This window comes from Ovis aries, chromosome 3 (assembly GCF_016772045.2).
Source record: "Ovis aries strain OAR_USU_Benz2616 breed Rambouillet chromosome 3, ARS-UI_Ramb_v3.0, whole genome shotgun sequence".
NCBI classification, from domain to species: Eukaryota; Metazoa; Chordata; class Mammalia; order Artiodactyla; family Bovidae; genus Ovis; species Ovis aries.
In genome coordinates, this window is record NC_056056.1 from 137,942,186 (window position 1) to 137,968,298 (window position 26,113).

General features: G+C 39.8%; 1 protein-coding gene across 1 annotated transcript; it reads right to left on the reverse strand.

The window, feature by feature from the left end:
• On the reverse strand, positions 1-25,818 carry C3H12orf54 (chromosome 3 C12orf54 homolog; the record flags this gene model as incomplete). The annotated part of the gene is given in 6 exon segments (XM_027965809.2): positions 1-195; positions 17,606-17,644; positions 17,646-17,775; positions 19,097-19,139; positions 21,320-21,344; positions 25,771-25,818. Coding segments are annotated over 6 exon segments (480 nt in total), but the record flags the coding sequence as incomplete, so codon positions are not given.
• Between the last annotated feature and the right edge of the window lie 295 nt (positions 25,819-26,113).

Consider the following 26,113-nt stretch of genomic DNA (forward strand, 5'->3'; position numbering starts at 1 on the left):
TCAGCACACACGGTGGAGCTCGATGCTCACTCCTCTGGCCTGGTGTGTGAGCCTCTGTGGAAAGAGGGCCCTGAGACCCAGAAGCGACCTGAGGTTGTTTGGGCAGATTTCTGAGGCCCAGCTCTTTGGAGCAGGAGCTGCAGAGTGTGGTGGTTGTGGTTGGCTGTATCCAGTTAACTCTGCAAGACCCTCATCCTGTGAAGAATAACAGGCGGGGAAGGAGGTCAAACAAGTCCTAAAACACAGTTTCAGGCCTGGACCACAGTTGCCCCGTGTCCAAAGGTGGTACCCTTACCAGCCTAGATTCTTAAACTCTATTTAATCCATACAAATTGATGTGAGGTCAGACAAGACATTCAGGCAAGGCTTTACTGGGACTTGCTGCAGCTGGAGGAAGTGAAAAGAAGTAACAGGGGCCCTTGCTCACTCCTTGAGCTGGTGGGGTGACCTAGTCCCTTAAATTGGCTGAGGGTAGGGGCAGACACATGGCTCAGGCCAGTGGGTGACTTAGATGGTCTGCCCACCCCCTTGCTGGTGCTGTTTACAGGGGTCCTAGGTCATAGCCTGTTTTTGCTACTGACGCCTCAGAAGTAGCGATTGGGTTTTGGTCTCTGTATCTTGTTGCTCTTGATTTGCCCCAGTTGCACACGCTTGCAGTTAATTTCAGTCCTTTATGTATTCTGTCACTGGAGGAGATGTTTGTTCAGGTGCAAACACTGTAGCAAATGTCCCCAGCCTGTCTCTGTACTGTTTAAAGGCAATTTGTCTTTTGTCTCAGGCTGTTTTAAAATTGTTCTTTGTGTCTTTGTTTTTCAGTACTTTATTATGAATGCCTAGATGTGGTTTCTTTTGTATTGATCTTTCCGGAGATTCATAGTGGTTACTGAACTACTCTTGTCTCTAAACCCATGCTTATGCTTGCGATGTGCAGAATATGGAAAGTATATTTCTTCTTTGCCATACCACTCCTCTTAGGCTGCGGCACTAAAGGCAGACTACTAATTTTCGATTAACATCACCTCCCGTGCCCACCACAATAGCTGGGGTTCCAGTTTCAGCTTTTTTCAGCACTCCTGGAACTAGTCTCCCCATGCCCTCTCAGACATAGAAGCAGCAAGAAAGCACCCCTTCCCAGCTCCATGAGACACCCCCTACTCTGAGCTCCTGAGATGGCAGCACAGATGGACAGCATCCCCCTTAGGGATCTGAGTCCCAGCTCACAGAGAATCTCCTGCAGGCTTTCAGTTGCTAATGATCCAACCTCTTATCTTTGTTCCTTTAGCCCCAGTTCCTGTGATTACTATCTCTATATTATGATAATGTTCCCTTTTCACTTTTCTAATTTTTCAATTCCTGTTTAACTGCGTTTCCATATTAAATTATATTGCTCTGTCTCATTCTGTCTGTCCTCTCTTTCTATAATTCTAAATATGTTAAATCTTTACTATTTTCCACAAGACTTTGATGATTTTATGCTATATTTCTCTCCTTAAAAAAAATCTCTTTCAGTTAGGATATTTTTTGTTGACCCACATTCTAGTTTTATTATCTTCTGTTTCTAATCTGTTTAATTTTGGTTATTATATTTTTCAGTTCTAGAGTTTACTGTTGGTTATATTTTATAGAATCCAGTCCTCTAGAGGCATTCTCCATTTTTTCATATATTTTCTTGAACATGTTAATCAAAGTCATTTAAAAAATGCATGTCTGAATAGATAACAAGTGTTGCCAAGGATGTGGAGAAAAAGGAACCCTTGTGCACTGTTGTTGGGAATATAAATTAGTATAGCCATTATAGAAAACAGTTATGGAGGGTCCTCAAAAAAAAAGAAAAAAATAGGACTGGTGTATGATTCAGCATCCTCCTTCTGGGTATATACTCCTTCTAAGTATATTCCCAAAGGAAGAGAAATAATTAATTGAAGAGATATCTGCATTACTACGTTCATTGCAGTTTATTCACAAGAGCCAAGACATGGAAACAATCTAAGTGTATGCCAGTGGATGAATGGTTAAAGAAAATGTGGTATATCTATACGATGGAATATTATTCAGCCACAAAAACGAAATCCTACCATTTGTGACAAAACGGATTGACCTGGAGGGCAGTAAGGTAAGTGAAGTAAGTCAAAAAGGGAAAGAAAAATACTGTATAATCTGCTGCTGCTAAGTCGCTTCTGTCGTGTCCGACTCTGTGCGACCCCGTAGATGGCAGCCCATCAGGCTCCACCGTTCCTGGGATTCTCCAGGCAAGAACACTGGAGTGGGTTGCCATTTCCTTCTCTAATGCATGAAAGTGAAAAGTGAAAGTGAAGTCGCTGAGTCGTGTTCGACTCTTAGTGACCCCATGGACTGCAGCCCACCAGGCTCCTCTGTCCATGGGATTTTCCAGGCAAGAGTGCTGGAGTGGGGGTGCCATTGCCTTCTCTGTGTATAATCTTACTTATATATAGAATCTAAAAAATCTAAACTCTTAGAAACAGAGAGAAGATTGGTGGTTGTCAGGGGCTGAAGATTGGGGGAAATGAGTTGCTGGTCAGAGGGTATGAACTTCAAATTATAAAATGAGTAAATTCTGGGAATCTAATGTACAGCATGGTGACTAGTTAACATTGTATTACATTCTTTAAATTTTCTAACAGAGTAGGTCTTAAATGTTCTCAGCATATATCCACACAATGGTAATTACCTGAAGTGATGAATGTGTTAATTAACCTTGCTGTGCTCATTCGCTTGATCATGTTTGACTCTTTCCAACACCATAGACTGTAGCCTGCCAGGCTTTGCTGTCCATGGAATTTTCCAGGCAAGAATAGTGCAGTGTGTTGCCATTTCCTACTCCAGGATTCTTCCTGACCCAGGGACGGAACCGTTATTGTGGTAATTATTTCACAATATACATGTGTATCAAATCATCCTGCTGTGTGCTTTATACTCACACAATGTTGTTTGTCAATTATATAAAGATACAAAAAAAGGCAAATTTTATTGAACAAACAAATGGATGAATGAATATGAGAAAAATAAAACGCATGTCTAATAACTACTATCTGAGATCTCCAGTGAGTCTGTTTCTATGGTCTTTTTCTTTCTTTCTTTTTTATTTTGACTCATTTAGTCCTGTTTTAAGGAATATCTGACATTTTTAGAAATGAAATTGAGAGTCTGGCTTATGCTGTCTTAGTACAGGAAAGAATGACTTTTGCTTTGTTCTATTTCTTGTTCAGTCTTGCTCTTATGGTATAGTGCTTCCATGACCCTCCATGGTTCTAACTAAAGCAATAATTACCACTCACCCCTTCTTGGTGGGTCCTCAGCTCTACAGATAGATCTGCTTGGCTTCTCAGCCCCATAGCCTCTACTTTCTATTCAGCTCATTATCCTCTTATCATGTGCTGCATATGGCATAAACGTATCTCCTGGGGAAAATTGATGCAGAATGTCGGGCTCACCTTAAAACATTTTGCTTTTTTGGGGAATCTTGGCCCAATAAATCCTGGCTGCTTTGGTATCCATGAACTTCAAGTTTTGTGTCCATATACCCATAAACTGCCAAAAGCTCAGCTAATGTTCTCAGCCTCTTAGCTGTTAGTTTCTGCTAGGCTTCTCAGTCTCTTGGCCATGTGCCACTTGCAAATAGACAGAGGCCTTGAGGAGACAGTTAATGCAGAATATCGAGCTCATCCCAGTGTTCTTCTCTTCCCTGTGAGGTCTTATTCTGACTCTTGACAGACTAGTTAGACTTTCCAGTACTTTCAAACAAATGCATTTTCCTTTTCATTTATCTTTTTCTAGTTCTCAAGGGGACTGTTGATCAGATAAAGCTGGCCCTGCATGATCAGAAGTAAGGTGTCTACATTCTTTATAATTCAGAAAACATGAGATTTCTAGAATGATGGCCTAACTTTTAAACTAAAGCCTTGACTTCCCCAAAAGTCTCAGTTTGGGCTGTCTTATATTTCTCTATCATTCGGCTCTTAGTTGCTTTTCTCTGGATGATCCACCTTCACCTCTGTGATAATTGGGCAGTGTGAGGTGACTTAAAGAGAAAATCTAAATCTTTTCATTTTCAAATGTTTGGGTGGGGGAAGGAGAAAGAAAGATGAAAATATCTGGTTTGATAGGATCTGGCAAACCACACTCTGTCCACCTCTGCACCTTTCTCTTATGCCCAGAAAAATTAAATGCATTGATAGTGTTCCTGTATTCATATCCCAGGTTTCTAAATCTTTCAACAAAGTCCTTTAGGAATATCAGGATAAGTACCAGTCCCTCTTTAGGGATGACATTTGAGTGATTGCTTCTATTAATTTCTCTCATAAATATTCAACTCTCTGAGTGTATATAGCTGAGGCTTGTTCAGCAAAAGACAGACAATCCTAAGGCATTTGTTTCAGTGTGCCCAAGTACTATACACTTGGTGCCAAGATAACTGTTGGACTGTGGCTATTCAGATTCTGTATCTTTCTTGCATACTTGTGATATTTTAAATATTTTCTGTTAACAATAAAAACACATTTGCAACTTCCTATTTCTGGTTTGAAAAAACTTACCAGACACAAGTTTGTGTGCTGGATCCATAGTGAGGCCAAGCAAACTGAAATATTGGCATTTGAAATAGAGAAAGGTTTACTGCAGGGCCATACAAGGAGAATTAGTGGCTCATGTCCCCCAAAACCTTGAACACCCAAAAGGGTTTCAGCAAAACATTTTTAAAAGCAAGGTGAAGGAGGGTTGGTTGTTGTAAACTTCTTGGTGGGGGAATCCCTTGTTCTTACAGCTAGCCCCACAGGTCAGGTCATGCTGTACTTGTAAACTTTCAGCAAGACTAATGTTATCCTTTATTTTGCAACATTTAATCTCTGGATGAATGGAAAAATAAAAGATCAGAATCTTGAGACTGGGCTATCCTATATATTTCAGGATATAGGCAGCATTCTTATCTGGCAGCAAAGGCAATAGAATACAAAGGTTAAAGTAAAAGAAACAGATCTCATATGGAGTCAGATTTGCTCTTCACTGTTACAAAACTGGTGCTGTGTTTGCCCCAAGGATTGTAAGACTTTTATGCAGAATGTATCCTAGGGAACCAGACTGTATTAAATCCATGCTCTGGAAAAGTGGACTTCTATTTATAGGTTTTTTAAAAGTATCACATACAGGTTTATAAATTTTCTGCAGATCATAAATGTAAAAATACTTTCTACAGTTCACCAATACAAAAATAAAATGGTGGAGGAAGGGGAAAAGAAATCCTTGACAATTCCTCATTTTCTTTTACTAATAAAAAATGAAAACAAAAGTGTTTTCTGTTTTCTGTACTGAATGTCTAGGTACACTATTACAATTTAGCCAAAGACTGCCAAGTTCAATTGAACTCCATTATAAAGTATTGATTGGTTAGAAGAGAATGATCTAAACCCCAGACTCTCAAGAACTGTTATTTAAACACCCTTGTATGTAATTTTACCCAATGCATTCATTTTATACTAGTGCACTATTCTAATAACATTTTAAAAACCCTAAAATTCTGTTAAAAACATTGACTGAATGCTTGGGGCTGGTGAACTGAGGTGACCCAGAGGGATGGTACGGGGAGGGAGGAGGGAGGAGGGTTCAGGATGGGGAACACGTGTATACCTGTGGTGGATTCATGTTGATGTATGGCAAAACCAATACAATATTGTAAAGTAATTAGCCTCCAATTAAAACAAATTATATTAAAAAATAAATTTAAGATAAAAAAAGAAACTATAAGATGAATTTGAAAAAAGTCAAAGTGAAAGTGTAGTTGTGCAGATGTGTCCAGCTCTTTGCAACTCCATGGATTATAGCCCACCAGGCTCCTGTGTCCATGAAATTCTGCAGTCAAGAATACTGGAGTGGATTGCCATTCCCTTCTCCAGGGAATCTTCCCAACCCAGAAATTGAACTCAGGTTTCTTGCATTGCAGGCAGATTCTTTACCATCTGAGCCACGAAGAAAGAACAATAGAGATCTTTAATCTCAAGGAAACTCTTACCATGTTAAATTTCATTGAGATTTCACTTAAGATAGGCATTTTCCCGACACAGAGACTGAACCCAGGTCTCCTGGATTGCAGGTATATTTGCAGATTCTTTACTGTCTGAGCCACCAGGGAACCCATAACGAATACTGGAGTTGGGTTACCATGCCCTCCTCCAGGGAATCTTCCCAACCCAGGGATCAAACCCAGGTCTCCTGTATTGCAGGTAAATTCTTTACCATCTGAGCCACTAGAGAAATCCAAGAACACTGGAATGGGTAGCTTATCTCTTCTCCAAGGACCTTCCCGACCCAGAAATCAAACTGGGGTCTCTTGTATTGCAGGCAGATTCTTTACCAGCTAAGCTGCCATGTTAGGCCAAATTGTTTCATCACAGCAGTGTCAGGGGTCCAAAAGTTATTTATATCTACTTTTATGAACATTAAAATAGAATGGCATCCTCTTATGAACTATATTTATCACTTATTACATGTACATGTATTATTTCTTTCAGTACTCTTTATGAGGAGTATAATACGAGGAGTTGTTGTTCAGTCGCTAAGTTGTGTCTGACTGTTGCAACCCCATGGACTGCAGCATGCCAGGCTTCTCTGTCATTCAACATCTCCCAGAGTTTGCCCCAGTTCCCATTGAGTTGGTGATGCCATCCAACCATCTCATCCTTGTCGTCCCCTTCTCTTCCTGCCTTCAGTCTTTCCCAGAATCAGGATCTTTTCCAGGGAGTTTGCTCTTTGCATTCAGTTCAGTTCAGTCACTCAGTCGTCTCCAACTCTTTGCAACCCCATGAATCGCAGCACGCCAGGCTTCCCTGTCCATCACCAACTCCCGGAGTTGTTGTTCAGTCACTAAGTTGTGTCTGACTGTTGCAACCCCATGGACTGCAGGATGACTCGCGTCCATCGTGTCAGTGATGCCATCCAGCCATCTCATCCTCTGTTGTCCCCTTCTTCTCCTGCCCCCAATCCCTCCCAGCATCAAAGTCTTTTCCAATGAGTCAACTCTTCGCATGAGGTGGCCAAAGTACTGGAGTTTCAGCTTTAGCATCATTCCTTCCAAAGAAATCCCAGGGCTGATCTCCTTCAGAATGGACTGGTTGGATCTCCTTGCAGTCCAAGGGACTCTCAAGAGTCTTCTCCAACACCACAGTTCAAAAGCATCAATTCTTCAGCGCTCAGCCTTCTTCACAGTCCAACTCACATCCCTACATGACCACAGGAAAAACCATAGCCTTGACTAGACGGACCTTAGTTGGCAAAGTAATGTCTCTGCTTTTGAATATGCTATCTAGGTTGGTCATAACTTTTCTTCCAAGGAGTAAGCGTCTTTTAATTTCATGGCTGCAGTCACCATCTGCAGTGATTTTGGCCCAAATATGAGGAGTATATGCTATATATTATAGTATGACTATGAGGAGTATAATAATTATGTTTTCTAAGTGAGGAAGCTTAAGACCAAAAATGCCAAGCTAACTTGCACTACATTACACAGCTGTTAAATAGCAAAGCTAAAATTCCAATCAAGGCAGCCTTATCCAGAGCCATAGACACAAGTGCTACAAAGCATAACTTCATAAGAAATATATCACTGTAAGTAGGATGTATTTTAGGAATTGTATTCCAATTTGGCAGATAAGGAAGTGCTTCCTTGAGAAAGTGATATGTGAGATAGACTAGAAGGATAAGTAAGAGTTATGCCAAGGTTTAGAAAACTGACTTAAATTCCGAGTGAGGATAGAGTAACAGCACTCTATATCCATTGTCCCAAGATGAAAAATGTGACCTGCTCTAAGAACAGAAAGTAAGCTATTGTGCCTGCAGTGGGAATTTTTGACAGAGTGGTGAGGAATATTATGAGGGTATAAATTTAGACTGGACCACATGTTAATCAAGTGTTCTTTATTCCATGTAAAGAAACTTGGACTTGGTTATGTGGGTGATGGAGCATCACTGAAGTGCTGTAAGCTGGGGCGTTAAATATATTTCATTTTGGAAAGATCACTCTCTATAGAGTTATGCTTTGTTTTTGCATCCCTCCCACTGGTTTTCTAGTTAAGACAGAGCATTTTGTTACCGAAAAGTTCTAATATTGACCCCAAATTGGATCCCTCAAACTCTCTGCTGCTGCCAAGTCGCTTCAGTCGTGTCCGACTCTCTGCGACCCCATAGACGGCAGCCCACCAGGCCCCCCTGTCCCTGGGATTCTCCAGGCAAGAATACTGGAATGGGTTGCCATTTCCTTCTGCAATGCATGAAAGTGAAAAGTGAAAGTGAAGTCGCTCAGTCTTGTCCGACTCTTCGCGACCCCATGGACTGCAGCCTACCAGGCTCCTCCATCCATGGGATTTTCCAGGCAAGAGTACTGGAGTGGGTTGCTTTTGCCTTCTCCACTCAAACTCTCTAGATTAGTCTTATTTCTATTCTCTCTAATTAACATTAGAGTGTAATCTAAATGACATACATGTCAAATTTATATATGATGGGATTAATATAATTATGGTAGAAAATATGTGTATACCACCATAATGATAAAATGTAAAAATGTAATCTAGATATGTTTTAATTTTTTCGTTTAATTTTCACAGCTTGTAATCAGGTTTGTTAATTCATTTCAGGCACGTAAAGTATTAGCTCTTATTTTCTTCAAGTTATCCTGCTTGTTTTATAAAAATATTTTTATTATAAATTAGAATATATATATTACATATAAAATATAATAAAATACTTATAAAATATAAGTATTATATATGTTAGATATATTAGATATTTGTGTGTATAAATATGTGTGTATTTATATATGAAAAATGAAAGTGTTAATTGCTCAGTTGTGTCCAACTCTTTGTGACCCCATGGACTGTAGCCCACCAGGCTCCTCTGTCCATGGAATTCTCCAGGCAAGAATACTGGAGTGGGTTGTCATTCCCTTCTCCAGGGGATCTTCCTGATCCAGGGATTGAACCCAGGTCTCCTGCATTGCAGGTGGATTGCTTACCGTCTGAGCCACCAGGGAAGCCCCCTTGTGTGTGTGTGTGTGTGTAAAACCTAAAAATGTATAGCATGGTGTTACATAGTTTCTTCACTGTAAAGTAGCCTTTCTTTTTGTAATTAATTTGCAGAGAGGTATTTCAAGACTGTATAAATATATAAATATATTGTTCTTTGGTTGCCATGCCCTCCTCCAGGGTATCTTCCTGACCCAGGGATCGAACCCGTGTCTCTTATGTCTCCTGCATTGGCAGGTGGGTTCTTTATCACTAGTATCACCTGGGAAGTCTCATTAAAGTTTTACCCCATAGATAAATATTGTTTAATAACTTCCTAACTAACTCCTTCATTCCTTCTTTATTAGTTTACATTTTTCTGCAATTATAATCTTCCTAACTCTATGTCTCTTTCTCCTCATTTTCTCAGTACATACTCATGGGTTCTTATTTTATTCATAGATTAGAATCAATTACTATTATTATTTATTGTTATGCTGTTATCTCAGATATGCCCAGTGGGTTTCCCTCCAAGTTGGCTTCTCTTTCCTTTTGTTGTGTCCCATCATTACTTGTGGAGAAGGAAATAGCAACCCACTCCAGTATTCTTGCCTGGAGAATTCCATGGACAGAGGAGCCAGGCAGGTTATGGTCCACGGGGTCGCAAAAGAGTTGGTCATGATTGAGCGACTAACACACTTATCATTACTTAATCAGTTCCTTCCAGAGCACAGAAAGATTCATCTCGTACTTTCCTTGCCTTAGCCTTGGATCAGTCTTTATCCAAGATACCCTGGTTTCTTAAAGGGAAAATATATTTAGAAAATAAGCTCTGGATCCTAGGTGAGTCATCATCATGTCACTGTTATATCATTGCCTCTAGACTCTCTTAGCAGATAGAGCTAGGAAAAATGTGTTTGTGTATAATTATAAACACATTTATATAAATGTATTATATAAACACACAGATTTATCTCAGCCTTTCCAAATTTGGTATTCTCTTTTCTGACAGTGAGAAACTTGGCTCCTATTTGTCTCCAAATCCTTTGTAGACAAATACATAAAAAATGTATTTTAGAAATACATTTGTAAAATCTATAGAAAAATAGATTTTACGATGTAAAATGTAACTGCTACTGCTAAGTCACGTCAGTCATGTCTGACTCTGTGCGACCCCATAGATGGCAGCCCACGAGGTTCCTCCGTCCCTGGGTTTCTCCAGGCAAGAACACTGGAATGGGTTGCCATTTCCTTCTCCAATGCATGAAAGTGGAAAGTGAAAGGGAAGTCACTCAGTCGTGTCTGACTCCTAGCGACCCCATGGACTGCAGCCTACCAGGCTCCTCTGTCCATGGGATTTTCCAGGCAAGAGTACTGGAGTGGGGTGCCATTGCCTTCTCCATAAAATGTAAAAATGTATACAAAAAATTCTAAAATACATTTAAGAATGAGAAACCTATTAACTATCAGTATTTATTATTATTTATTATTACAGTGAGAAACCTATTAACTATCATTATTTATTATTATTCTTTTAACATTTAAATTAACTTTATTTTTCAGAACAGTTATTTTTGAAGTAACTATTTACAGAAAAATTGAAAAGAGAGGATATTTTTCATATTCCCTGAATCCAGTTTCACCTATTAACATCTTATATTAATGCAGTATACATTAAAATTAATGAAACAATATTGAAAATTATTCATTGAGCTCCATAGTTTAAAAGTTCAGATTTATTTAGGTTTTACATAATGTCTTCTTTCTTGGTTGCCCTAGGGTCCTATCCAGGGATACCACATTATATTGAGTTGTCACGTTGCCATAAGACTTACTTGGTTGTGACAGTTTTTTAGGCTTTTTTGTTGTTGTGATGATCTTGACAGTTCTAAGTAGTTCAGTTCAGTTGCTTAGTCATGTCCTACCCTTTGCGACCCCATGAACTGCAAGACGCCAGGCTTCCCTGTCCATCACCAACTCCTGGAGCCTGCTCAAACTCATGTCCATTGAGTCGGTGATGCCATCCAACCATATCATCCTCTAACGTCCCCTTCTCCACCCACCTTTAATCTTTCCCAGCATCAGAGTCTTTTCAAATGAGTCGATTCTTCGCATCAGGTGGCCAAAGTATTGGAGTTTCAGCTTCAGCATCAGTCCTTCCAATGAATACTGGTCAGATATTTTGAAGAATGTCCCTAAATTTGAGCTTGTCTGATGTTTTCCTCATGATTAGACTGGGGTTAAAGGTTTTAGGGAGGAAGATCACAAAGGTAAAGTACCATTTTCATCATGTCATCTCAAGAGTACACACAACCAACAAACCTTATCACTGTTGAAGGTTACCTAGCTCACGTGTCTCAGCTGGTATTTTTCAGATTTATACATTGTAGTTACTCTTATTTCCTCCAAGTTGGCTCCCCGCCCCCAACCCCGCTACTGTTCTCTTTGGAAGGAAGTTACTATGTACACCTTATTGTTATGGAATGAGGTTATTCTTTACCTCCTTGAGGGTGATGTATTTGCATAAATTATTTGAAATTCTGCATGGGAGATTTGTTTCTTCTTCGCCATTTAACTGTTCCGTCATTTATTTACATCTTTGTGATCACATATTTTGTGTTTTAATCCAGTACTACTCTATTTTTTGCTCAAATTGTTCTGGCTTTTGTCATTGAGACCTCTTTCAATTGGTTCCTGTGATCCTTTGACAAACACCCATAATTTATTTGTGTGTGTGTGTGTCTTTGTGTTTTTTAGCATTTGCATACTCTTTGGTACTATAAGATGCTTCAAATTCATCTTGTATATTCCCTGTTTTATCCCTAGAATAAGCCATTTCTTCAAGGAGCACTGGTTCTTTGCAATGGCTACTGATACTAGAAACCAAGATCTGAGAGGTCGATGTGATTTGTTGCTTCTAATATGTTCAGGTCCTCTCAATTGATAGAAAGAAAATATATGTGTGCATTCTAACCCATCTGTATAAACATATCTATAAATATTTTTATATGAAACCACTTGTAACTGTATTAAGCTAAACATGAGTTCATACTGATGTTTCCAACTCTATTATCATATGGATCATTCTAGTCTTCCCTGCTTATCTACAATCTCCCATTTCAACAGTGAGAATCTTGGTTCCTACCACCTGCTGTTTATTTATTTAATTCCAGTATACATGAATAGCAGCATCAGAATTGTTAACCCATTCCCACAAGGCTGTGATTTTTCCAGTAGTCATGTATGGATATGAGAGTTGGATTGTGAAGAAGGCTGTGCACCGAAGAATTGATGCTTTTGAACTGTGGTGCTGGAGAAGACTCTTGAGAGTCCCTTGGACTACAAGGAGATCACACCAGTCCATTCTGAAGGAGATCAGCCCTGGGATTTCTTTGGAGGGAATGATGCTAAAGCTGAAACTGCAGTACTTTGGCCACCTCATGCGAAGAGTTGACTCATTGGAAAAGACTTTGATGCTGGGAGGGATTGGGGGCAGGAGGAGAAGGGGACGACCGAGGATGAGATGGCTGGATGGCATCACGGACTCGATGGACGTGAATCTGAGTGAACTCCGGGAGTTGGTGATGGGCAGGGAGGCCTGTCATGCTGTGATTCACGGGGTCACAAAGAGTCGGACACGACTGAGCGACTGAACTGAACTGTGGGAAACAAGTTTGTCAATTAAGGTACTGTGCTTATGTATAGTTGCTTTTGTCTTTAGTCATACATCTTACAGATTCTACTAATTTCCAGAGCTATTTAGATCAGCCCCTTTTCCCCATAACCACTTCAGTGAACTTGTTTCATACATTTATAATATAGTTAAATTGCTTGATTATGTTCTGCTTTCCATCCTGCTAATGATATATTTTTAAATTTGTATACATTAGTTTACTCTTTTTTTTGCTGTAAAGTTCAGTGGGCCTTGTCAGATGCCTAGTGTGATGTATCCACAATTATAGTACCACACAGAATAGTTTCACTGCCCTAAAAGTCCTATGCCTCACTTTCCCCTAAACTAGTGACTACTAATATCTTCTGTTTGTATAGTTTTGCCTTTTCTAAAAGATTATAAAAATAGAAAATAGAGTTCAGACTGACTTTTTTCACTCACCAATATGTATTTAAGGTTTGTGTTTTTCTTCCCCTCTGTCGTTTGATAAACTGTGTAAAAGTTGCTCAGTCATGTCCAACTCTTTGCGACTCCATGGATTATATGGTCCATGGAATTCTCCAGGCCAGAATACTGGAGTGGGTAGCCTTTCCCTTTTCCAGAGGATCTTCCCAACCCAGCAATCAAACCCAGGTCACCCGCACTGCAGGCAGATTCTTTACCAGCTGAGCCACAAGGGAAGCCCCTGTGATTTGATAGCTCATTTCTTTTTATCACTGAATTACATCCCTGTCTGAGTGGACCCTAGTTTATCCACTCAACTACTGAAGAACATCTTGGTTGCTTCTGGTTTTTATACAACTATAAGCACAGTCAGTTCTAATTATTCATGATAGTTCTGTAAAGTCACTGTGAACACTGAATTAGTGAATACAGCCTTTTTGCTCCTAGGGGAAATACAAGATCAGATTCCTGTAAACCTTCAGTCCACGTTTTCACCAGGTGATCAGTACATAACCTTGTTTTATGTGTTTCTGCCTAAAGACATCTTATATATACTTACAAATAATTAATTGCACGGTCTTAAGTGATTTTAAACCAGGGGCTTTGGAGTTTATTTTTATTATATATGTTTATTTGCCAGCATCCTTGTCAAACAAGTCAGTGTCATCAGTGTTGAAAACTTTCTCTTCCTCATAACCCTTTCCCTGTGTAACACACTTAATAGGTATTAAAAAAATTCTTCCACAGCCTCCTGGTCTTCAGAAACTGTATCACCTGCAAATTTAACATTTTTGATGTTGTATTACCTTTTGAAATGTGAGTCAGCTAGCCAAGAGGGTTTAGCATTTTCCTCACCCTGGGTAACATTCTGTTGGTCTTCAGCCTCATGACAATGTGGTCCACTATACTTTTAAAAATATTCTTAAGACAAGTTTTAGATACAAAGCAAAATTGGGCACAAAGTACAGGCCTTATACTCCTTCCCTGACCCATGCACAACTTCTTCTCCTATCAACATCCCACACCAAAGTTATCTTTCTACCCTCTCTGTAGTTTTGTCTTTTCCAGAATGTCATATTCTCGGAATCATACAGTATGCTGCCTTTTCAGCTTGGCTTCTTGCACTTAGTAATATGTATTTCCTTCATGTCTTTCCATGAGTTGATAGCTCATTGCTTTTCAGAGCTGAATAATGTTCCGTTGTCTGAATGTAGCAGTTAATTTTTCCATTAACCTGTTGAAGGAAATCTTGTTTGCGTCCAAGTTCGGGGAATTATGAATAAAGCTGCTGTGAACATCTATGTGTACATTTTTGTGTGGATATAACTTTTCAACTCATTTGGGGAATATGAAAGAGCATGATTGCTGAATTATATGGTAAAAGTAAGTTTAATTTTCTAAGAAACTGCCAAATTGTCTTTCAAAGTGGCCTTACCATTTTGCATTCCCCCTAACGGTGAATGAGAGCTCTTGTTGTTCTACATTCTCACCATTTATTTATTATCAGTTTTTAGATTTAGGCCATTGTAATAGGTGTCTCGTGGTATCTAATTGGTATTTTTAAGTTCCCTAATGACATTGATGTTGAGTGTCTTTTTATATGCTTGTTTTCTATCTGTATATCTTCTTTAGTGAGCAGTCTGTTCTCAGTTTTTAAACTGAGTTGTTCATTTTCTTATTGTTGAGTTTAAATATTTTTTGGCATATTTTTGTTTATCTGATGTGTCTTTTGCAAATATTTTCTGCCAATCTGTGACTTGTCTTCTCATTCTCTTGATTTTCAGAAGTAAAATTTTGAAGGTAACTTCATCAATACTCCTTTTTTAAAAGTATGGCAAAACCAATACAATATTGTAAAGTAATTAACCTCCAATTAAAATAAATAAATTTATATTAAAAATTTGCCTATTTTTCTTGATGAATTTTGCTGTCTATCAACTTCTATAAAATATCTTACAGGGATTTATATTTATCTGCTCTGGGAACTGGGAAAACCACTGAAAGCATTTTAAATACTTCTTCGTATGGCAAAACCAATACAGTATTGTAAAGTAAAAGAAAGTAAAATTTTAAAAAAAGTTCTGAATTAGCATGAAAATATAAGGGATCCTTGTGTAGTTTCTGTTTTCAATACAACCCTGAAATTATGGGGTTTCTCTATCATGTGAAAAATTTCCATTAGTTTTGTAGTCTCAATTTAAAAACTCAACATTTGTCTCTCAACAAATGCCAAGTCAGTATCTAATGAGATGATGCTTTTTAAAACTTATTTTATTGTTATAATGGATTTTTATTTATTATTTCACTGGTATTGTGACAAATTCTCACCACTGGTTTTAAATTCTATGTTGTATCATTTTTAATATGTTATTTTCTTTTTGTATAAATTTTACTGGGAAAAGAACAAGTAAGAATTAAAAACTCTACCTTTTATGTCATGATACATGCTTTATATGTTTGCAACATCTTTGATAAATATCCTAAGTAGTTTTTTTCATGCAGGAATTATTTTTGGACTAGTTGGCTTTTTCTGTAGTTTTGGGGGATAGCCATGCTGGAGTCATAGACTGTGAGGCTAGTCAGATCACAAGATATTAGAAATGAAAGGAGCCTCCAGCATTTTCTAGTTATGTTTCCTTATTTATAGGGGAGGAAACTGACACCTATGAGTCCATAAGTTGGGTAAAATTAAAATGGGTTTGTGACTTTCTAATCCAGATCTTCTCCTAACCTATGGTGTTGTTCTCTGAACCAAATGCAAGACCATACTTGGACATTCAAGCGCTACATTCCACTACCCAGTAAGAGCCAATAGGATAGACGTCTTTTACACTACATTTATTTTATTTTATTTTTTTATTTTTTTTTTAATTTTTATTTTTATTTTTATTTTTTTAGTTTTTTATTTTTTAAATTTTAAAATCTTTAATTCTTACATGCATTCCCAAACATGAACCCCCCTCCCACCTCCCTCCCCATAACATCTTTCTGGGTCATCCCCATGCACCAGCCCCAAGCATGCTGCATCCTGCGTCAGACATAGACTGGCGATTCAATTCACATGATAGTATACATGTTAGAATGGCATTCTCCCAAATCATCCCACCCTCTCCCTCTCCCTCTGAGTCCAAAAGTCCGTTATACACATCTGTGTCTCTTTCCCTGTCATTTATTTTTATCAGTTGTTATTTGCTGGTTTCTTTGCTTGGCAGTTGTGATGTGTGTGGGTCTTACTTGATTTCTAGGTTCCCGGTTGTAGCCATAGACCTTGGCATCTCCGCCCATGAGTATCAGTCCCTCTTCCAGATCAGTGGTGATGCCTGCTGAATAACTTTGTTTTTCAGGCAACCAAAGCTATGCCCTAGATTTCACAGTTATATGGATGAGAATAAAAGAGATTTAGTTTACCAGGAAGATGACACTGAAACTAAAATCAATCCTACAGATGATCCTTCTGCCCTCATGACTGTTTCCCAGAATATCAGACACACAGTAAGGGAGGAGACCCACTGGTTGTACACCATTTTCTTTCTGTGTAGGTGCCCACGCTTTGCTGTCCTACACTGGCTGCCTATGCTGTACCGAGGAGAAAGGACATTTTCTGCGTTAATTTATGAGTCAAAGGTGAGTTTTAAATGACGACAGAGGTTTTGTGAGTGTATATATTCTTGCAGAAAGCTGTGATCTTGTTGCCAAAATATTGGGACATTTTGTATTTTGAGGCTCTATGGGGGAAACGAGATAAAATATTTGAAACGGGACTATTCAGGAAAATACACTGTACTTAGACACTGAGTGTACACTAAGTCCACTGATTTTCTCCATCATTCGTCACTCAGGTTCTGTTTTTAGGAGTTCCCAGTAAGCTTTAGAGGGTATCACTAGCTTAGTCTGTGACACAGATAAATATCTGAGAATGCTCTTTTTCTCTATGAGATTAGGTGTCAGATGAAGCTAGAGTCAAGGAGTTTGAAAGGTTGAGGAAATGGGCTATCACTTAAGCAGTCCTTTGAGGGCAGTTTACTTAACTGCTTTATTAATGAAAATCCTGACAATGGAGTCTATCGTGGACCTACAGTGTTTGACTCTTGATTCTGAATTAAGCCCTCAAAATAACGTAGGTTTCCAGAGCACTTTCCTGAAGGGGATAGTGGACCTCATGCTTCTTAGTGTGTTTTTCAACTTTCTATCTTTCCATTTCTCTATCCCATAATTGTCTCTCTCGATTTCTGAACACTCCTCCCTATACAGATCTGTACCTGACTCACTCTGTCTGGCTCTTCCTCAATCAAGAAACTGAAAGATTCCAACTTGGCCCTGCCCTCAGGCTTCTACCTTCTCAACTGATTGTTTCTCAGGTAACCCCAGCTTTGGAGAGAGGATGGAGTTTGCTACTCTGCCATATTGGAGTGAAGACTAGATGAGGCCTGGGTTCCTGAGGATGTGAAGGGTGGCTTTCAGGCGAAAGACCTCGGTGAAATACCTGAAGGTGGTCTTCTTCATTGATTGTTGGATTAGGGTCTAGGGTCGCAAGCTGACTGATCAGAGGACTGTCCTTTCAGGTTTGGGGCCTGGATCCCTGATGGCTGCTCTCCAGTGCCTGGCAGCAGTCTTCCCAACTTTGGGGTCGTTGCAGCATCTGAAGTCTTGGTGCTTCTGTACCAAATAAGAGGAGGCTGTGACTGTATGAGGGAGAGAGATCCCATCCCTGGGGGCCCCTCCCTGGCCTCCACTGTCCTTAAGGATTTATTTTGTTGTCAGACTTCACCAGGAATGGGCATCACCAGCTCTGGGAATTGCCATTCCCTGATGATCTTATGTCCTATAAGAGAGTACCCTTAATGGGATTAGGAGATGTGTCTTATCAGAGCCTATGTTTTCATCAGGAAATTCAGGTAAATTCCTCATGGTTGCCTCAGAGAGGCATACTGAAATAAAGTAAAATCATTGATCCAATATGGTTTTGACAAATCAAAAGTGCTCCTCATATGTAAAGGTTTATAATAATTACATTTAAAATTTATGCAAATATGAGATCTCCAGTCCATTATTCCTTTCATGGTTTCAGCAATGATCAATTTACACTATAGTGATATATATTTTTAAGAGGAATGCTTTTTTACTTCACTAGGGTCAGCTCTCTAGAATAGGATCAAATTGGGTTGAAACAGGGATCTAGGAAGTTCACCTTATCCATTTCCTGGTTCAGGTGGAACCGTATCTGAAACAGGTCAAAGTGATTTTTAAAAGTATTTCTGAAGTCCTCTGCAGAATATGCTGCTGCTCTCACCACCCAGTACTGTTTTTCATAAAGTGTTTCCTAGTGTCTAAATTCACTGGAGAAGGAAATGGCAACCCACTCCAGTGTTCTTGCCTGGAGAATCCCAGGGATGGGGGAGCCTGGTGGGCTGCCGTCTCTGGGGTTGCACAGAGTCGGACACAACTGAAGCTACTTAGCAGCAGTGTCTAAATTAAATCTCTGGTGGTATAGCCTGATCTTTTTTCTCCTAGTCTTTTTTTTGGATTGAAAATAAATGGACATCTCCCAATGTTGAGGCATTGGACTTTCAAGTTTTAAAAACTTTCTTTTTCCAAGTCCTTCTCTTTCTAAGTTCCTCATTTTACTCTTTGTGAGTGTGTGTGTGTGTGTGTGGCTTTTCTTTCTTATCATTCTTTCTGCGTCTCCTTTTTTCTCTTAAATTGAGTGAATAGAATCTCCCAAAATCTGTATGGTGAGGTGCAGACTGATCCTGAAATTCCAGAGATTTCTGGTGGGGCTGAGGATGAAGGAGGAAGCCCTGGCTCTGTAGTTTACCATTAATTGAGAGTGGTAGGGGACCGTCTCCTGAGAGATATGTTGGAAGTACAGTGTTCTGAAGACTCAAGGCTCAGAGATGGCAGTATTCCTAGTCACTACCCCCATATCTAGGTGGATTCTATCTCCCTTAGGGACTCTCAAAAGACGGTCACTTACCCAGTCTTGGATGCAGATGATGTGGGTGTCACAGAGCTCATCCCTGAGTAGGACACAGGAAGGAGTCATTCCATTGCAGGGGTCTGAAAGTATCTCCTTAGGAGCCTTGAGCCCTGCTCACATCCTTAGTTTGGAGTATGGCCAGTCAAAGTGGGAGATACCAGAACTTGTGGAGAAGTTAAAGAACTATAGGCCTGTCAGAGGTAGTTGCAGAACGTGACACTGGACATCTGGTCACTTACAAAGTATATATCGAACTGTGGCCACCAGATCCCTGCTTAACCAGCTCTGGGCATTTGGAGTTAGTCAGATTCCTCAGTCCCAGGGCACTGACCCTAGATTAGGTCCTTGTCTCCTTTTCTAGTATGGAAAATACAATGAGATGAGTTCTTCTCGTCTTATTCTGAATTCCCCCACCCACCCACCTTTTAGGAAGCAGAAAACAACAACAACAACGATCAAGATCCTAAATCCATGTTTTTTACATTGGGTCATCAAGCAGGTATTCCAGGGCCTGTAGTGACCTATTTGGAAAACAGCCTTCCTTGAATAAAGAACATCTTTCAGGCATAGATAAACTTAACCCTTTTGACCTGTTGACCCTTAGGGCTCGGCAGCCAAGAAAAGTTTTCCCTGTACCTCAAGATGGATTCTGGTTGGCCATATTTCCATATTTTTGGTCCTGTCTGCTGCCCTGCATGGGCCTGAGGAATGGAAACTGATATTCAGAATTCAGCAGAGATTCCTGGGTGGTAACTTATGGATACTTTCAGTACACCATTCACTGAATGCTATTAATCTTATGTGCACCTCCAAAGATAAGATCACCTCCAAACCATACAGAGACAGCATATGCTACAGAATGATAACAAAATAGCTTACATCACTGAGCAAGTCCTGTTTGGAGAACACTTCAAAAGACAAAACTGAGTAGTGATACTTTTGGGCTTCCCAGGTGTCACTAGTGGTAAAGAATCCACCAGCCAGTGCAGCAGACATAAGAGACATGGGTTTGATCCCTGGACCAGGAAGATCTCTTGGAGTAGGCAGTGGCACCCCACTCAAGTATTCTTGCCTGGAGAATGTCATGAGCAGAGGAGCCTGGTGGGCTACAGTCCATGGGATCACAAAGAGTCAGACACGACTAAGGAACTAAGCACAGCGATACATTTAACCCAAATTAGATGATCAGTTATAAATGTTCTTATGGACAAATAATAAAATAATATACGTTGAATTAAAAATGAAAAAAGGAGCTGATTTCCAATGTTGTATCAGTTTCAGGTGTACAGCAAAGTGATTCAGTTATACGCATACACATATTCATTCTTTTTCAGATTCTTTCCCCATATGGGTTTTTACAGAATGTTGAGTGGAGTTCCCTGTGCTATGCAGTAAGTTCTTGTTGGTTATCTGTTTTATATATAGCAGGGTGTGTTTGTGACATTAGAGGATATTTCAGTGAACTCATTTATATCCTTGGTACTCAAAATCTGATTCATGAACCACAGGTCCCAGCATCACATGATAGCTTCTTAGAAACAAAGAAACTGAGTCTCAGGCCTACTGAATTAAGTACCAAGGTAATTTGTATACATTCAAATGTTTGAAAAGCCCTGATTTATAAGTTCCTTTTTGGAAAGGAAGGAACTCCAACTATGCCTAAATTTATGCTATAATTCTAGGCCCCTGGAGGAGGGCATGGCAACCCCCTCCAGTATTCTTGCCTGGAAAATCCCCATGAATAGAGGAGCCTGGTGTGCTGCAGTCATGGGGTTGCAAAGTGTTGGACATGACTGAGCAACTAAGCACAGCTACTGCGTGTTTTAATTTGAAACTTAAAATCTGCATATGATCATTTGAGTACTATAACTTGACCCCCCTAAATAATCATTCCATTTTGGCTTCCCCGCTCTTCAGTGCCTCCTAAACCCTAAACACAGAGCTGGGAAGCTTCCCTCCGATTGTTGTCTCTCCTCTCCTGACAAGTGCCATGTTTGACAGGGCTGAGAGTGTCCTCTAGCCCTCAACAGCCATTCCAAGGGAGAAGGGGATCCTGCTGTCCCTGTCCAGATAACTGGACCAGAAAGAGGAGAGACTAGCGGAGCCCAGTCTCCAGCTTTCAGCCAAATAGAAGCTCCCACATTGAGACTTTGATATGAACTCGTTCTGATTCCCTCCCCTCACCCTTGGTTTACCCAAACCTTGAAATATTGCTTTTACCTCGAGTCCGAGCATCTTCTTGCAGCTGAAAAAAATGAGAGAAATTCAGAGTGAGGGGCCACTCTCCTCTTCAGTGTACCAGCTAGACTTGGTAAGATTATAGGGATGTCTGTGTGAGACATGTGGGCTTCTTGGGAATGTAATGAAATTCCAAGTTTCCTGAAAGAGTGTGTGTTGTTTTTTTATACCTCACATCAAACACAATGCACTGCATATAGTGTATTCAATAAATGTTTGCTGAATAAAAAATAGGACAAACTCTGGCCTTATTAGGGGTGGGAGATACACAGTTCATTACCTACAGTCATAATGATTCAGGCAATGACCTCTCCTCTTTTATTCTTTCTGGCTTTTCTGTGCTGTTTTCTGGCCTCTTTCTTTCTCTTCAGGCTTCCCTAGTGGCTCAGATGGTAAAGAACGCACCTGCAATGCAGGAGACCTAGGTTTGATCCCTGGGTTGGGATGATGCCCTGGGGAATAGAAGGGCAACCCACTTCAGTATTCTTGCCTGGAGAATCCCATGGACAGAGGAGCCTAGCAGGCTACAGTCCATGGGATCACAAAGAGTAGGGCATGACTGAGTGACATTCACTTTTCTTTTCACTTTCACTCTCCTCATTCAAGAAAAGACTCTACACCTCGACATCAACAGATGGTCAATAATGAAATCAGATTGATTATATTCTTTGCAGCTGAAGATGGAAAAGCTCTATACAGTCAGCAAACACAAGAACAGGAGCTGACTCTGGCTCAGATCATGAACTCCTTATTGCTAAATTCAGGCTTAAATTGAAGAAAGTAGAGGAAACCACTAGATCATTCAGGTGTGACCTGAATCAAATCCCTTATGATTATACAGTGCAAGTGACAGATAGGTTCAAGGGATTAGATCTGATAGAGTCCCTGAAGAACTATGGATGGAGGTTCATGACATTGTACAGGAGGCAATGATCAAGACCACCCCCAAGAAAAAGAAATGCAAAAAGGCAAAATGGTTGTCAGAGGAGGCCTTAAAATAGCTGAGAAAAGAAAAGAAGAGAAGCTAAAGGCAAAGGAGAAAAGGAAAGATATAACCATTTGATTGAAGAGTTCCAAAGCATAGCAAGGAGAGAGAGATAAGAAAGGCTTCCTTAGTGATCAATGCAAAGAAATAGAGGAAAACGATAGAATGAGAAAGACTATAGATCTCTTCAAGAAAATTAGAGATACCAAAGGAATATTTCCCACAAAGATGGGCTCAATAAAGGACAGAAATGGTATAGACCTAACAGAAGCAGAAGATATTAAGAAGAGGTGGCAAGAATACACAGAAGAACTATACAAAAAAGATCTTCATGACCCAGATAACCACGATGGTGTGATCACTCACCTAGAGCCAGACATCCTGGAATGTGAAGTCAAGTGGGCCTTAGGAGGCATCACTATGAACAAAGCTAGTGGAGGTGATGGAATTCCAGTTGAGCTATTTCAAATCCTAAAAGATGATGCTGTGAAAGTGCTGCACTCAATGTACCAGCAATTTTGGAAAACTCAGCAGTGGCCACAGGACTGGAAAAGGTCAGTTTTCATTCCAGTCCCAAAGAAAGGCAATGCTAAAGAATGTTCAAACTACCGCACAATTGCACTCATCTCACATGCTAGCAAAGTAATGCTCAAAATTCTCTGAGCCAGGCTTCAACAGTACGTAAACCATGAACTTCCAGATGTTCAAGTTGGATTTAGAAAAGACAGAGGAACCAGAGATCAAATTGGCAACATCCGTTGAATCATTGAACAACCAAGATATTTCCAGGAAAACATCCATTTCTGCTTTATTGACTACACCAAAGCCTTTGACTGTGTGGATAACAACAAACTGTGGAAATTCTTTTATTTTTAATTTTATTTTTTTATTTAAAAAAACTTTTATTTTTACTTTATTTGACTTTATAATACTGTATTGGTTTTGTCATATATTGACATGAATCCACCACGGGTGTACATGCGTTCCCAAACATGAACCCCCCTCCCACCTCCCTCCCCATAACATCTCTCTGGGTCATCCCCGTGCACCAGCCCCAAGCATGCTGTATCATGCATCGGACATAGACTGGCGATTATTCTTTAAGAGATGGGAAAACCAGACCACCTGACCTGACTCCTGAGATATCTGTATACAGGTCAGGAAGCAACAGTTAGAACTGGACATGGAACAACAGATGTTCCAAATCGGTAAAGGATTATGTCAAGGCTGTGTATTGTCACTCTGCTTATTTAACTTATATGCAGAGTATATCATGAGAAATGATGGGCTGGATGAAGCACAAGCTGGAATCAAGAGTACCAGGAAAAATACCAATAACCTCAGATACGCAGATGGCACCACCCTTATGGCAGAAAGTGAAGAAGAACTAGAGCCTCTTGATGAAAGTGACAGAGGAGAGTGAAAACGTTGGCTTAAAACTCAACATTCAGGAAACGAAGATCATGGCATTCAGTCTCATCACTTCAAGCAAATAGATGGGGAAACAATGGAAATAGTGAAAAACTTTATTTTGGGGGGCTCCAAATCACTGCAGATGGTGACTACAGCCATGAAATTAAGAGAACCTTGCTTCTTGGAAGAAAAGCTATGATCAACCTAGACAGCATATTAAAAAGCAGAGACATTACTTTGCCAACAAAGGTCCATCTAGTCAAAGCTATGGTTTTTCTAGTAGTCATGTATGGATGTGAGAGTTGACTATGAAGAATGCTGAGCATCAAAGAATTGATGCTTTTGAACTGTGGTTTGGATAAGACTCTTGCAAGTCCCTCGGACAGAAAGAAGAACCTACCAGTCTATCCTAAAGGAAGTCAATCCTGAATATTCATTGGAAAGACCAATGCTAAAGCTGAAACTCTAATACTTTGGCCACCTGATGTGAAGAACTGACTCATTTGAAAAGACCCTGATGCTGTGAAAGATTGAAGGTGGGAGGAGATGCGGACAACAGAGGATGAGATGGTTGGATGCCATCATCAACTCAATGGACATGAGTTTGAGCAAGCTCAGGGAGATGGTGATGGACAGGGAAGGCTGGCATGCTAAAGTCTATGGGGTTGCAAAGAGTCGGACATGACTGAACCACTGAACTGAACTGACTCCTCACTGTGTACATGTTGGTTCTCTGAGATGAACCTTTAAGTATCTGTTTTTTTTTTTTTTTAAATTCCATGTTACTCACCCCAGAGTAAATAGCTGCTGATGCTATGTACTTTGGGACACCTGAGCTCCTAGGAGCTGGCTAGATGGTGTTTCTACGTAACAGTGCTCTGGGGCAAGGAAGTGCTTTCTAGTTCTGTCTCTCCCAGATATATTTTGCTTGACTTTCTTCTCTCAGTGTGCCTATATGTTTGAAAGTGTTTGTCAGATTGACATAACAGTCTGCACCAGCCCAGGTGTTTCATCAGACTGTGTCTGATGAACCCCATGAAGAACCACTAGACCTAGAATAGAGCTTCAGCACAGAAGATGTCAGGTGGGACATTTAACTTTGCTTATGGGCCTTGTGAGGACGAAATCAACACATGTGAGTCCCACTTATGGACAAACCTCCTCCTCTCACTAACTCAAGTCCTGCTTGGAGGACACTTAGGAAGGACTCAGGGGACTAAAATTCTGGGTAACGTGGAGGTGCCCTGAGGCCTAGGAATGCTTTGTGAAAATACCAAGCTTTTGATCTCTTCTCCCTTTTACCTCCAGCCAGACAGAGGCAGAGGCTTCTGTAGTTTTTTCCTAGAGCAAGTTCCAGACACAGCAGCAGGATACAATGGCATGGCTTCTTGGTCTATAGAAAAAGTCTTAGTTCAAAGGCTAAGAGTGATCCAGTTAGCGAAGTAGAGGAAATTTCTTTCAGGTCCTTTTGGTCCAACCTTGGTGGGACTGAGACATATCAACACCTTGAGCAAACAAATGTAGTAACTGAATGTCTGGGGTAGGCCAATAATATACTCCATTTTTGGACTATAGTTTTAGATATTTAATTAGTGTTTGTATAGAAAAAAATACTAGGACCTGCATGAAAGAGCAGAAGAGGAGGATTGTTGCAGAGCAAAGTTTAGCTCCGACTCTAATTTGAACTACCCTGCAATTAATAAGCATACAATCCTAGTAATTTACCATGTTATTTGGATCCTCCCAACTCAGTCACCTGTTTCACATAACTGCATAGTATTCTTGCTGAGAGTAGTTCTGATAGATAGGATTTTCTCTCTGTATTATCATATTTTCATAACGGAATTGTTAGGCATCTTCTGGTCTTACTTACTAGACTGACAAATGAATGCTAGTCTTTTAAGGGAGAAATCCCTAGATAAAGAAATGAAATTAAAAGCTTGATCAAAGTCAACAGCACAGAAGAGTATAGGAAAATCAGAAGCAAGAGAAGTGATATGGTCAGGGAATTTAGAGAATGGAAATTTAATCTCACCTCCTTTTGTATATCCTTAAAGGCCATTAGCACCTGACAGAAGACAAAAAATTATGGAAAAATTAATGTTACAGACTTTATTACAAAGGGATTTTATATATAGAATCTTTCAGTCATTATTAGGCTATAGAGTATGAATGCCAACAAGTATGGCTTCCTAGCTCAAAGAAATAAATCCCATTGAATTCCACTCTCATTCATACTTCTGCGCCACCATTTCTTCATATGGTAGGTGGGTGAAATACAGGAAGTTATTGAAAGAAGGCCAAGTTGTGAAAGGAATGTCAATGAAAGCCACTATTGTACTTCATTACACTGGTGTTTGTTCTGAAGCTAAACATAG